Here is a 14849-nt window from a genome sequence, read left to right as displayed (position 1 = left end):
ATCTTATAAAAATATTTCACAAATATAAAATTAAGTGTTTGCTTATGTTAGTAACGTTAAAAAAAAAAACCAATTAAGTACTTTAAATGTTTAAAGTGGATAAAGCCGACATAGATTCCAACTTTTTAGACCAAAGAGTTGGTAAAAAATAATCCGAAACTAGTTAAACTGCAATGGAAGAATAGAAAGCAAAGAACTAGTTTTCGGAATCAAAGATATAACTTTCATTAGGTTAACACTATATATATACAACAGATAAAGAGTATTTTTCGCAAAAGCTGGAATCTATATCAGCTTTGAATGCTCACGTTATCCTTCATGTCTCATAAGGTTGACAAAGCAAAAGAAAGAGAGAGGGGCAAGGAGAGAATATGAGAGGAAGAGAGAGAAAAAAAAAATAATGAGTAACATTCATTCTTGTTTTCTTCTTCATCAAGAGCAGTCCCACATTGCAACTAACAGTTCGTACAACAACAATGTCTATCAAGATAAAATAACTTTTGCTCTTCCCTCATAATGAATTCTTTGGTCCTACTAAGGGTTTTATAGCACGTGTTGGATCTTGATTTGAATTCACATATGGTTAAGTTTTTGTCAGCCTCTGCTATACAAAATATCATTGATTGATTACTCGTTTTATGTATTGTCTATGTATTACATGTTATGTCACATCTAGTAATAATTTTTATATATATTAAATTAAAATAAATAATAATAATAATAAATTAAAACTTTTACTTTCAATAATAATTGATAAATTTTCATAATTATTTTTACATAAATTTTTGAAAATTATATTTATAATTAAATTTTACATTCATGTAATTAATTATTATATTAAAAAATAAATAATTAATAAATTAGAATTTAATTAAACAATCAAAACTCACACATTATCATATTTAAATTAAAACCTTAAAATTTTAAGTCATTTTTTTATCATTAAATCAAGATTTTATTGATATTTTTTAAGTAATTTTATATTTTAAAAACGTTGTATTATAATTTTGTTATCAATATTTTTTAATATATCTTTTTAATATACATAATTAAGTTGTCTTTTAACCACTGATTTTTTTTTTATTATGTAAATAAATCTTTAAAATAGGCTTTCGAGGAAGATATGAGGCGTGGATTCTAAAATACCCGCCATGCCCCTTTGTCCCTCTAAGGGAACTGCCCTCCTTAAAAAAAAAACATGATCGCTAAGAACTCTTCCAATTTTATCTAAAAAACACTTAATTAAAATTTTTTTTCCTAAGGCACCACTGCGCGTTACATAGCTCCGCCTCTGGTCTCGTGTCTTTTATTCTTCGAATGCTTGTTTGACAATTTCCTCTTGCCAGCTTTCAATTTTCAATTAGTATATAATACCAGGTGTTGCTATTGCAATTAGCTTGTAAAATATAAACACCCCAAAAGAACTAGAGCTTTTTGGGTCTTTATCTCTTTCATCCTAGAAAGTAGAAATCACTGTTCGGTTTGATGGCCAGAAGTGGGTATGAAGCTGGGATGAAGATGATGGAGGAACTGACCACAAATGCTGAGCAAATTCAAGAACAGGTATTGGAGGAAATACTGGGGACAAATGCGGGAACAGAATATTTAAGGAGATTCCTCCGTGGCGAAACTGACACAAAACTCTTCAAAGCAAATGTTCCCATTGTTACTTATGAAGATATCAAGCCTTACATTGATCGGATTGCTAATGGGGAGCCATCAGATATTCTTTTGGATGAACCTGTTATTCAGTTCTATCGAAGGTATAAATTTCTTGCTTCTGTTTTCCTTTGTTTTTTTTTTTTTTTTTTCCATGCTCCCTCATTCAATCCTGTTTGATCATACGCAGCAGTGGGACTTCCGGAGGGCAGCCAAAATTGATACCTACCACGGCTGAACTTGCTAACAAAGGGGCAATATTTGATACCTTGTTACAGTCTGTGATGACAAAGTAAGGAACTCCACATCAAAATTCATTCAATCACTCTCTGTTTCCATTCTGTTAGATATCCTCCTGAAACACTGTTGCAGAAAGCCCTCCTTTGTTTTTCTTCCTTATTGGCTTCAGACCAGCTTTTACAAATTACAACAGCTGAGCCCGGAAACTAACTACTTCAGTTTATCCATTCACAGGCACTTTGGTGACTTAGACCATGCAGGAAAAAAAATGGAACTTATGTTTACTAAACCAGTGATTGAAACTCCTTCTGGCCTCCAGGCAGCATCTGTATCAACAAGCATATTCAAGAAGAGTGGCTTTAGAACCATTTCCAAGCTTTACACAAGCCCTATTGAGACAATCTTTTGCTCAGACACCAAACAGAGCATGTACTGCCAATTACTTGCTGGTTTAATACGACGAGATGAGGTTGTCACGGTTGGCTCAACCTTTGCATCTACGGTGCTAAGATCTATCAAGTTTTTAGAAGATTACTGGCAAGAGCTATGCTCTAACATAAAAATAGGTCAAATAAGCGATTGGATCATTGACTCAGGATGCAGAAACGCAGCATCATTGATCTTGAAGCATAATCCAGATTTGGCTTATTCGATAGAAAACATATGTAGTTGTAAATCATGGGAAGGAATAATCAGAAAGCTGTGGCCTAAAGCAAAGTATATCAGTGCCATTAATACCGGTGTTATGAGTCAATATACTGCTGAACTTGAGTTCTATGGCGGAGGTCTTCCTTTAGTGTCAGGCTTTTATGCTTGCTCAGAAGCTATATGTGGTATCAATTTAGAACCTCTAAGCAAATCTTCAGATGTCTCTTACACATTTCTCCCCAATATGGCTTACTTTGAATTCCTTCCTATGAAGAAAGACTGTGTAACAATTTCTCAAGATCAGGCTCAGTTTGATGGTTTGTCTCGCCATGAATCTATAGAAATGAAGACCAACAATGAAGATACTGAACCTGTCGATCTTGTAAATGTGAAGCCTGGTCAATGTTATGAACTACTTGTCACAACTTCTGCAGGTAAAATTTCCACCTTCAATTAAAATCATAAAGATACCCCTTTCATTTGATGAAATGCCATTTCCTAGTTCTTTATTATACTTCCTACATAAAAGGGTCTGACAATGATCTAATCTTGTCTTGATATTCCTTCTTTTTTTCAGGGTTATATCGATATAGAGTTGGAGATATTCTTATGGTGAGTGGTTTCCACAATAATACACCTCAATTCCGATTTGTGGAGAGGCAAAATGTTATTCTAAGTATTCATGTGGATAAGACAAGCGAAGCAGACCTCTTAAAGGCAGTGACAGAAGCAAAGGCTCTTCTTGATCCGCTCGGAATCTTCTTGACAGGGTACACTAGCTATGGTGATACTTCTTCAATACCAGGTCACTATGTCTTATTTTGGGAGCTGAAGGGAAAAGAAGGCAACAATATCAAAGAGGTTGATCCAAAGATAATGGTAGAATGTTGCTCTAAAATGGAAGAGTCATTGAATTATACATATAAAATGTATAGGAAAGAAAATGAAATTGCAGCTTTGGAGATTAGGGTGGTGAAACAAGGAACTTTTGATGCATTAATGGATTACTATGTGTCCAAAGGAGCTTCTTTGAGCCAATTCAAGGCACCTAGTTGCACCAAATCTATGGAAGCCTTAAAGATATTAGATTCAAGAGTGATAGGAAAGTTTTTCAGCCCAAAAACTCCTATATAATCTGTTGCATCTATTCGTGTATGTTAGTGTTTAAAAATTCCAATTACTTCCAATGTTTAAAAACTCCTATGTTATTAACTTAGAGAATGCCTTTTGACTTTTTTGTTTAATATTACCTATATTTTCTTTTATTTTATTTTATAAATGAGGTCCTAATTTGAGAATAAGAGAAGAAGTAATAGTATTAAGATTTGAATCTAAAACTTGTTGAATATTATTTTTTAAGGGTGATTCATGACCATTGAAACTAAGTTTTAGATTCAATATTTCGTTCACTTTTTTTCAATCTAAAAAATTTCAAGGTCTTTACAGTATTATACCTTATTGTCCCATCTTATATGGCAAAAATATTTTAATTCTTTTTTTTTTTTCATTTTAAGGCCATTTGTTTTAAATCCATTGTTTAAAGAACGACCCATGTTTATAAGTGTCGTTGTTTTTGGTACCTTTAAAGAGAAATATCTTTGACTTTTTTGTTGGTTTTCAAAACACAATGGGTAATTGGTCTCATGTCAACGAAAGATCATTTATAAGTCTTGTTTTATTTATGTTTATAAATTATATCCAATTATTTTACAAAATAAACCACTTTTTAGTGTAATTATACTAATTTAAAAGATCTCAAATATATAATATATATTTTTTTTTCATGTCCATGGGGGCAAAACTTTAAAGAATTAAAATCTTTTGTAATAACATTTTAGTATATCTAAGGGGGCTTTATATCATTTTGTTAGAGGTGAAGCTAGGAAAATAGAAAAGGGGACCAAATAATAAATTCAAGAGGGAAAAAGAGCTAGGTATAATATTTGATGGGATTAGTTACAATTTTATACAATAGTATTTGGTGTGAGATGATTACTTCAAAAATAATGATGATCTACATATGATGATTAGATTATTGTGTTTGATAAACATTTAGTGATTTTATGTGATAATGATTTTGAATTACCGAAAGTTATCGAATCATTGTCTTTAAGAGTAATCTAATTCACATCCAAAAAAGTAAAAAACTTTTATCATTGAGGTAAAGTAATAGAGAAAATTAGTAAGAGTCAATGTTACTCATTTAATATTTGAATTAAAAATTTGATTCCTCTTAAAATTGTAATTATTTTATATTATAAATTTTTGTATTTTCAAACTAATATTCATTATACTAAGTTCAAAAATAATTTTTGTATTGTTTTTACTTTTTTAATATTTTATATATAATATAATATCTTTGTTTTTCTATTATGATTTCAATAAATTAGTTTTCTCTTTTAGTTCAGATATTTTTTTACACAATTTATATTGTATAAATTAGTTTACTTAATAAATACATATGGTTAATAATTTAATAATTTAATTATATTTATTATAAATTAAATAAAATATTACTATATTTTATGAATTATTATCTTTAAACAACATTTAAATCATTAACTTGTGTAATTATCTTCATAAGGATGGTTATTTTTGTATTTTTAAATAAAATAATATTTGATTTTTAATAATACCAATTATAATGATATTTAATTTATATAAATTAATGACTATTAATCACATAAAGTGATTTCATATTATGAATGATAAGATTATCTTGATAATAAAATTAATATCAATGATTAAATTATTATGATGATCTTAAATATAATATCAAACACTACCGAAATAAATTAAAAATTTTAGGGAATCCGTGGGCTTGCATTCCCTCGCTTGGCTATGCCCTTGCCTCATTGTAGATATATTTATTTATTCCAAGAAAAACGTTTATTTGCTATAAAAAGGAAGAATAAATGGTTTTTGCAAAATAAAAAAAAGGTTTATATATCATTGAGATCTTAAATGAGGTTTAATTAATTGTTAAATAATTTTTGAAGTTGTTATATTTCATAGGCATTGATTTTATTTTAATATTAATCTCGAGTTAATTATAATTTTATATTGTAAATATTTATTCATTTGTCTTGCTAATGGGTTTGACTTAATTGTCTAAATGTATACAATAATTATTTTTGTGCATTTTCTTATAGTAATAAAATATTATTGAAATATTTCGTTATGTTTTGTTTACATTAAAAATTGAATAAATGTTCATTTAATTGTATAATATGCATTTATGTAATATTTATAAATGATCACATAAGATATAAATATAAGTTATTTTATGATTAAAAAAATAATTTTGCAGTCGATAAATAAAATCGGCCATTTTATTTAGGAGTTTTTTCCAACGGTAAGGTTTTTTAAAATTTTTATTTTTAACAAGGATACTTTTAAACTTATTTCTTTAAGAAAGGTATTTATGCCATGTCAATGACATGTCAACTCCATATCATATTTTTTAAATAACAATTTAAATAAAAAAAATATTTTTTAAAATTGAAACATTAAACTTGTAAGGGGTTTTTTTTTTTTTTTCTAAATTATAATCTCTTATAAATCCTAAATCTATTTTCTCCCTACATTTTAATTTTTTTATTAGACACAATTTTCTCTACAAAATTTTGGAGCACAAAGGTTTGCAAAGGGAATTATATTTGGCAATATTATTCTTGATTTGAAAATTTTTTTTGATTTTGTAACAATCCTAAACCTTGTAGTTATGGCGTTGAATTGTAATATAATCTCCATGTTAATTAGACAAGCAAAATTAGTAGAATTCATACCAGTAAGCTTTGTTTTTATATGTATAGACTATAATTTATTGGGTTATTTTAATTTAGAATTTTTTTGTTATCAATTTTTTTTCTTAACAAAAAGAAATTTGTTTGTCATTTTTGCATCATTCTCTTTTTTTTTTTTTTTTTGTTTTTGGTAAGAGTTTCATACATTTTGATGAACTCTGAATTTGAACTTGAGCTAAGATAAACCATATAACTAAAGACATATTTGCTTATGTAGCTTTCTCTATGATCAGGCCATACAGGGCTTAAGACTAGAGTTTAATATTTTATAAAGTTACAACGAGCATTAATCAACATGCGAATATTGCCTGTTTATGGACTTCTTTATAAATGAATGAAAAATCATAATTGCATTGTTTGAATTAAAAGTAAGTTGATTTTAAATTCTTTACGTTGTAAATAGATCAACAAAGTGAATGGCTTTTCTACTTGAATTGTTTACTTTTGTATCCAAAGCAATTCCAAATGGCATATTTTATATATTATTGAATTCTTATCATATATGATATTGAGCTAATAATTAATTTTTATTATTTCAATGCTAGTTGGTAATGTCTGAAAGAGAAATTCCAAATTTTTGTTATTGGAATGGTAGCTTCATTCAAGGATCGGATGGTTTATATTATGATGGTCCTCCTTTAAGAGCAATTAAATTGAAGCAAAAAACAAAATTCAACACATTGATGGACAAGATGTATTGTATTACGAGATTTGATAGAGAGTGAGTACGACTAAATTTGGTTTGTTAGTATCCAACAATAGTGCAATGATTAATGATTAAATATATTCATTTACCTATTGTGAATGATGCTAGCGTAGATATCATGCTAGAAATTCCATCTATTCATCCCTCTATTAACAATGTTGAATTGTATTTAGAAATGGAATCAATTTTTATTGGACCTATCGAATATAGGGGTAAATCCAAAAGTTTTGTTCCATTTGCTTTATTGCCAACACAAGACAATGACACTTCGTTGGACCATGCTACTACCCACCATGCTAATCATCCAATTTTACCAAGTAGTAGTGAACCTACCATGGAAAGGCAAGTATCAATCATAAGTAATATTTTTGGATTCTCAGATTATGAAAGTATTAGCCAATATGACAAAGATACTAGTGTAAATATAATTGCAGTGGAACAATTAATTTATTCTGAATCTAACGATATATTCAAGGATATGAATGTGAATAATGAAGTACTTGAAAAAGAAAATGAGAAACATGAAGAGAAAAAAAATTTTGCAGATGTCAACCTAGAAGCTGATAGTACCACTATAGAGGTGACACTTCATGAGCCAAACATGCCATTCTTCACCAATATTGATCAAGTTGATCATGCTATTACTAGTAATTGGACACCACAAAGCCAAAGTTTTGCTTGGAATCTTGATCTTGAGTCGAGGAAAGGTTTAATTTTCCAAGATAAGGCAGAATTGAAAAGAGCTGTACAATTGTACTCCATCAAAAGACACCAAAAGTATGAAATGGTGGAAACAAAAAAAAAAAAGATATGGTCATTGAGGTGTAAAAGACATCGAGAAAGTGGATACAAATGGAAGCTTCGTGCGTATCAATGTAAAAGTCATGAACTTTTTGAGATTACTCAATATGATGGCCCTCACACATGTGTCTACCTAAGGTTGAGTCGTGATCACCCAGAACTACACTCAAATTTGTTAGCATGTAAGATTGAAAGTTAAGTGAAAGCTAAACCTTCAATTACAGTTGCAGCTCTGAATGCCAAGGTAAAAGACAAATTTTCTTATGATGTTTCATACAAGAAGATGTGGCATGCAAAACAAAAGGCCATTACAAATGTTTTTGGTGATTGGGACATAGCTTATAGGGTATTACCTAAATTTATTACTACACTTGAAAAGTATAATGGAATGATTGTTATATGGCAATTTGAGCAATTGCGTGATTCTACTGTTGGAGTATTTGGACTATTCCACTGTGTTTTTTGGGCTTTTCCACCTTCCATTGAAGGGTTTAAGTATTGTAAACCAATTATAAGTATTGATGCTACTCACTTGCATGGAAGATATAAAGGTAAAATGCTTATTGCAATGGAAGTTGATGCTAATAACCAGCTTTTGCCACTTGCATTTGTTATTATTGAGGAAGAATCTTTAGGTAGTTAGAGATGGTTTCTTACTTGCATTAGAAAAAAAATGACTCAATGAAAAGAGATTTGTTTGATATCTGATCTTTATTGTGGTATTCGTGCAGCAGTGAATGAGCCTGGCTCTAGATGGCAAGAACCATGGGCTTATCATCGATTTTGCTTGCGACATATATGCAGTGTAGACATCTAATTTAATCCAAGTCCAGATCAATTGAGCATGGCCTAAATGGGTTTTTTATTTTTATTTTATTATTATTATTATTATTATTTTCGTTTATTATTTATTTTTATGATTCACTATTATTTATTAGTTATATTATTATTTATATTACAATTATTTTAATTATTTTATTATTTATATTGTGTATTTTACATTATGATTATGATTTTCATTGTATATTGTGATTGTTGATGAAATAAATAATATAATAATTGAAAGCTTAGTCATTGTAGGAAATTTAATATTAAATTAAATAATGTTTTGTTTGCATTGAAATGAGATTAAATTTGTGAAAAATAAAAATTATTACATATTTTACATTGTGATTCTATTTGTATATTATGATTGTTGATGAAATAAATAGTATAATAATTTTTATTATTATTTTCATTCTTATTGAAGCCAGTCTCAGTGCTGATTCAAATGGACCTTAAGTTTTTTATTTCATTTTTGCTTTTCTTCTCTTTTTTTTAGATTTTAAATTCTCTGCCTTTCTCTCTAAAATCCCTCTCTTCTACAAGAAAAGCCACCGTGTAAACCCAGAAACATCACTTAACTTGCCTTTTGCCGTCATCAATCACCAGAGCCGCCGCTTGCCAGTGTCAAGAAAACTAGAAAAAACAACCTTCTTCGATTCTCCTTGCTCCCTTCTTTTCTTTTTTCCCTTAGCTCATTTTCACATTTTCTCCAAAAACCTAAAACACAAGAACATCGGTGTCCCAATCCAGAAATAAGCAAGATCCTTTTGCTATTACCATCGTTCACCATTATCTATCACCTTGCCGGGACCACTAAGGACTTCTTTTGTCTTTCATTGGTTGTAGATCCCTAAAAACAACCTTAAAAACCACTAAGCCCAAAATATTCAAAATTTAACCCTCAATTAGAAAATTTTTTATTTGTTTGTTAATTGCTTTTATATGCTTGATTACTTCTGTGATTCTTGTTATTTGGATTTTGGATTTCGGTTTGTACTGTGTTTCTAGTGGTTTAGGATTTGCTGATTTGTTGTTTGTGTTGGGTGTAATTGCTCTTTGTATTGTTTGTAAATTCTCTATTTGTGGCACTTGGTGTCCATGTAATCCCAATTTCAAACCAACAATTAACTCCAAATTCAAACTGAATCAAATGAATAAAAATCTTCACATTTTTATCAATTTGGATTTTTTTTTTGATTTTTTTTGTTCATAGAAGGGCAAAGTTGAAAGAGGATAACGGGGTTAGAACCTATTAAGCCAAGAGGTGATAGGCTGATTTTTTTACTTTAACGTTTGACCAACTAATATCAAAATAAAAATAGAAAATAAATAGATAAATAAATAAATAAAAACAATTTCAGATCCTTTAACTATTTAGACTTAGAACCTAATTCCATAAGCGAAATTGATTCAAAATCGGCTTAAAGCCCAATATTGAATTGAAATCTAAGGTCCATTAATATAAAAAAATTTTCGAGTAAAATGCAGTGTTTTTATAAATGTTTTTTAAACATTTCATTTTTTTTTTTATAATAATACTAAACACTTAAAATTTTTAAGCACTTTTTTTACCATACTTTTTAAACGTAGTTTTTCCAATCCAAATTTTTTTAACCATAAAAAAATAGCTAAATTAATTCTGCAATATAGCTAAATATTAAAAATTAACAATAAAATAAATTTTGCATGGAAAAGGGAGTTAAAATTTGTTGAAAGTTGAAAACGAATCGTTTTTAATTTTTTAGTTGCACTTATATGTGTAGACTCACTTAATTTCTAAAATATTATTTATTTTAATTTAAATATCTCATAATTTTATCTTATAAAAATATTTCACAAATATAAAATCAATTGTTTGCTTATGTTAGTAACATTAAAAAAAAAAAAAACCAATTAAGTGCTTTAAATGTTTAAAGTAGATAAAGCTGACATGATTCCAACTTTTTAGACCAAAGAGTTGGTAAAAAATAATCCGAAGCTAGTTAGACTGCAATGGAAGAATAGAAAGCAAAGAACTAGTTTTTGGAATCAAAGATACAACTTTCATTCAGGTTAACACTATATATATATACAACAGATAAAGAGTATTTTTCGCAAAAGCTGGAATCTATATTAGCTTTGAATGCTCACGTTATCTTTCATGCCTCATAAGGTTGACAAAGCAAAAGAAAGAGAGCGGGGCAAGGAGAGAATATGAGAGGAAAAGAGAGAAAAAAAATAATGAGTAACATTCATTCTTGTTTTCTTCTTCATCAAGAGCTGTCCCACATTGCAACCAACAGTTCGTACAACAATAATGTCTATCAAGATAAAATAACTTTTGCTCTTCCCTCATAATGAATTCTTTGGTCCTACACTCCTACTAAGGGCTTTATAGCACGTGTTGGATCTTGATTTTGAATTCACATATGGTTAAGTTTTTGTCAGCCTCTGCTATACAAAATATCATTGATTGATTACTCGTTTTATGTATTGTCTATGTATTACATGTTATGTCACATCTAGTAATAATTATTTATATATGTTAAATTAAAATAAATAATAATAATAATAATAATAATAATAATAAAAAATTAAAACTTTTACTTTCAATAATAATTGATAAATTTTCATAATTATTTTTATATAATTTTTTGAAAATTATATTTATAATTAAATATTACATTCATTTAATTAATTATTATATTAAAAAATAATTAATTAATAAATTATAATTTAATTAAACAATCAAAACTCACCCATTATCATATTTAAATTAAAACCTTAAAATTTTAAGTCATTTTTTTATCATTAAATCAAGATTTTATTGATATTTTTTAAGTAATTTTATATTTTAAAAACGTTGTATTATAATTTTCTTATCAATATTTTTTAATATATCTTTTTAATATACATAATTAAGTTGTCTTTTAACCACTGATCTTTTTTTTTATTATGTAAATAAATCTTTAAAATAGGCTTTCGAGGAAGATATGAGGCGTGGATTCTAAAATACCCGCCATGCCCCTTTGTCCCTCTAAGGGAACTGCCCTCCTTAAAAAAAAACATGATCGCTAAGAACTCTTCCAATTTTATCTAAAAAACACTTAATTAAAATTTTTTTTCCTAAGTAAGGCACCACTGCGCGTTACATAGCTCCGCCTCTGGTCTCGTGTCTTTTATTCTTCGCATGCTTGTTTGACAATTTCCTCTTGCCAGCTTTCAATTTTCAATTAGTATATAATACCAGGTGTTTCTATTGCAATTAGCTTGTAAAATGTAAACACACCAAAAAAACTAGAGCCTTCTGGGTCTTATCTTTTTCATCCTAGAAAGTAGAAATCACTGTTCGGCTTGATGGCCAGAAGTGGGTATGAAGCTGGGATGAAGATGATGGAGGAACTGACGACTAATGCTGAGCAAATTCAAGAACAGGTATTGGGGGAAATACTGAGGACAAATGCGGGAACAGAATATTTAAGGAGATTCCTCCATGGCCAAACTGACACGAAACTCTTCAAAACAAATTTTCCCATTGTTACTTATGAAGATATCAAGCCTTACATTGATCGGATTGCTAATGGGGAGCCGTCAGATATCCTTTTGGATGAACCAGTGATTCAGTTCTATCGAAGGTATAAATTTCTTCCTTCTGTTTTCCATTTTTTTTTCTTTTTTCCATGCTTCCTCGTTCAATCCTGTTTGATCATATGCAGCAGTGGGACTTCCGGAGTGCAGCCAAAATTGATACCTACCACGGCTGAACTTGCTAACAAATGGGCAATATTTTATACCTTGTTACAGTCTGTGATGACAAAGTGAGGCACTCCACATCAAAGTTCATTCAATCACTTTGTTTCCATTCTATTACATATCCTCCTGAAACACTGTTGCAGAAAGTCCTCCTTTGTTTTTCTTCCTTATTGGCTTCAGAACAGCTTTTACAAATACTAACAGCTGAGCCCGGAAACTAACTACTTCAGTTTATCCATTCACAGGCACTTTGGTGACTTAGACCATGCAGGAAAAAGAATGGAACTTATGTTTACTAAACCAGTGATTGAAACTCCTTCTGGCCTCCAGGCAGCATCTGTATCAACAAGCATATTCAAGAAGAGTGGCTTTAGAACCATTTCCAAGCTTTACACAAGCCCTATTGAGACAATCTTTTGCTCAGACACCAAACAGAGCATGTACTGCCAATTACTTGCTGGTTTAATACGACGAGATGAGGTTGTCACGGTTGGCTCAACCTTTGCATCTACGGTGCTAAGATCTATCAAGTTTTTAGAAGATTACTGGCAAGAGCTATGCTCTAACATAAAAATAGGTCAAATAAGCGATTGGATCATTGACTCAGGATGCAGAAACGCAGCATCATTGATCATGAAGCATAATCCAGATTTGGCTTATTCGATAGAAAACATATGTAGTTGTAAATCATGGGAAGGAATAATCAGAAAGCTGTGGCCTAAAGCAAAGTATATCAGTGCCATTAATACCGGTGTTATGAGTCAATATACTGCTGAACTTGAGTTCTATGGCGGAGGGCTCCTTTAGTGTCAGGCTTTTATGGTTGCTTAGAAGCTATATGTGGCATCAATTTAGAACCTCTAAGTAAACCTTCAGATGTCTCTTACACATTTCTCCCCAATATGGCTTACTTTGAATTCCTTCCTATGAAGAAAGAATGTGTAACAATTTCTCAAGGTCAGGCTCAGTTTGATGGTTTGTCTCACCATGAATCTATTGAAATGAAGACCAACAATGAAGATACTGAACCGGTTGATCTTGTAAATGTGAAGCCTGGTCAATGTTATGAACTACTTGTCACAACTTCTGCAGGTAAAATTTCCACCTTCGATTTAAATCATAAAGATACCCCTTTCATTTAATGGAATGCCAAGTCTTAGTTCTATATTATACTTCCTACATAAAAGGGTCTGATAATGATCTAATCTTGTCATGATATTCCTTGGTTTTCCAGGGTTATATCGATATAGAGTTGGAGATATTCTTATGGTGAGTGGTTTCCGCAATAATACACCTCAATTCCGATTTGTGGAGAGGCAAAATGTTATTCTAAGTATTCATGTGGATAAGACAAGTGAGGCAGACCTCTTAAAGGCGGTGACAGAAGCAAAGACTCTTCTTGATCAGCTCGGAATCTTCATGACAGGGTACACTAGCTATGGTGATACTTCTTCAACACCAGGTCACTTTGTCTTATTTTGGGAGCTGAAGGGAAAAGAAGGCAACAATATCAAAGAGGTTGATCCAAAGATAATGGTAGAATGTTGCTCTAAAATGGAAGAGTCATTGAATTACACATATAAAATCTATAGGAAAGAAAATGAAATTGCGGCATTGGAGATTAGGGTGGTGAAACAAGGAACTTTTGATGCATTAATGGATTACCATGTGTCCAAAGGAGCTTCTTTGAGCCAATTCAAGGCACCTAGTTGCACCAAATCTATGGAAGCCTTAAAGATATTAGACTCAAGAGCGATAGGAAAGTTTTTCAGCCCAAAATCTCCTATATAATTAGTTGCATCTATTCGTGTATGTTAGTGTTTAAAAATTCCAATTCCTTCCAATGTTTAAAATCTCCTATGTTATTAATTTAGAGAATGCCTTATGACTTTTTTGTTTAATATTACCTTTATTCTATTTTAGTTTTTATAAATGAGGTTGTAGTTTGGGAATTAGTGAAAAAGTAAAAGTATCAAGATTTGAATCTTAAATTTTTTGGATACTATCTTTTAAGCGTGATTCATGATCATCTAAACTAAGTTGTAGATTCAATATTTCGTTTACCTTTTTTCAATTTAAAAAATTTCATGGTCTTTACTATATTATCCCTTATTGTCCCATTTTATATGGCAAAAAATTTTAGTTTTTTTTTTTTTTTTTTTCATTTTTAGGTCATTTGTTTTAAATTCATTGTTTAAAGAACGACCCATGTTTATAAGTGTTGCTGTTTTTGGTATCTTTAAGGAGAAATATCTTTAACTTTTTGTGTTGGTTTTCAAAACACAATGGGTAATTGGTCTCATATCAATGAAAGATCATTTATAAGTCTTGTTTTATTTATGTTTATAAATTATATCCAATTATTTTTGCAAAATAAAACACTTTTTAGTGTAATTATGCTAATTTAAAAGATCTCAAACATAATATATATA

At 29.8% G+C, this 14849-nt stretch overlaps 1 protein-coding gene and 1 pseudogene across 2 annotated transcripts; both read left to right on the top strand.

The window, feature by feature from the left end:
- Nucleotides 1–1225: 1225 nt before the first annotated feature.
- Nucleotides 1226–3797, top strand: LOC111302323 (indole-3-acetic acid-amido synthetase GH3.17-like). The gene is made up of 4 exons (XM_089744456.1): nt 1226–1763; nt 1850–1951; nt 2134–2981; nt 3125–3797. The coding sequence occupies exons 1-4, from the start codon at nt 1486–1488 to the stop codon at nt 3679–3681; spliced, it is 1785 nt and encodes a 594-aa protein (XP_089600582.1). The 5' UTR covers nt 1226–1485; the 3' UTR covers nt 3682–3797.
- Nucleotides 3798–11886: 8089 nt separating this feature from the next.
- Nucleotides 11887–14318, top strand: LOC149514564 (indole-3-acetic acid-amido synthetase GH3.17-like; annotated as a pseudogene). The gene is made up of 4 exons (XR_016327954.1): nt 11887–12299; nt 12381–12482; nt 12663–13509; nt 13652–14318. The product of XR_016327954.1 is annotated as an indole-3-acetic acid-amido synthetase GH3.17-like (transcript).
- Nucleotides 14319–14849: the final 531 nt, after the last annotated feature.

The sequence above is a fragment of the Durio zibethinus genome, chromosome 15 (assembly GCF_047325235.1).
Source record: "Durio zibethinus cultivar Kanyao isolate XHJ-2024 chromosome 15, ASM4732523v1, whole genome shotgun sequence".
Lineage (NCBI taxonomy): Eukaryota > Viridiplantae > Streptophyta > Magnoliopsida > Malvales > Malvaceae > Durio > Durio zibethinus.
Note: the sequence above shows the minus strand (reverse complement) of the source record. Positions and strands in the feature narration are given on the sequence as shown.

Coding starts and splice junctions, on each gene's coding strand:
- LOC111302323 (XM_089744456.1), top strand. CDS start 1,486: ATGGCCAGAAGTGGGTATGAAGCTGGGATGAAGATGATGGAGGAACTG. Junction 1,764..1,849: donor GTTATTCAGTTCTATCGAAG/GTATAAATTTCT, acceptor GATCATACGCAG/CAGTGGGACTTCCGGAGGGC. Junction 2,982..3,124: donor ACTTGTCACAACTTCTGCAG/GTAAAATTTCCA, acceptor TCTTTTTTTCAG/GGTTATATCGATATAGAGTT.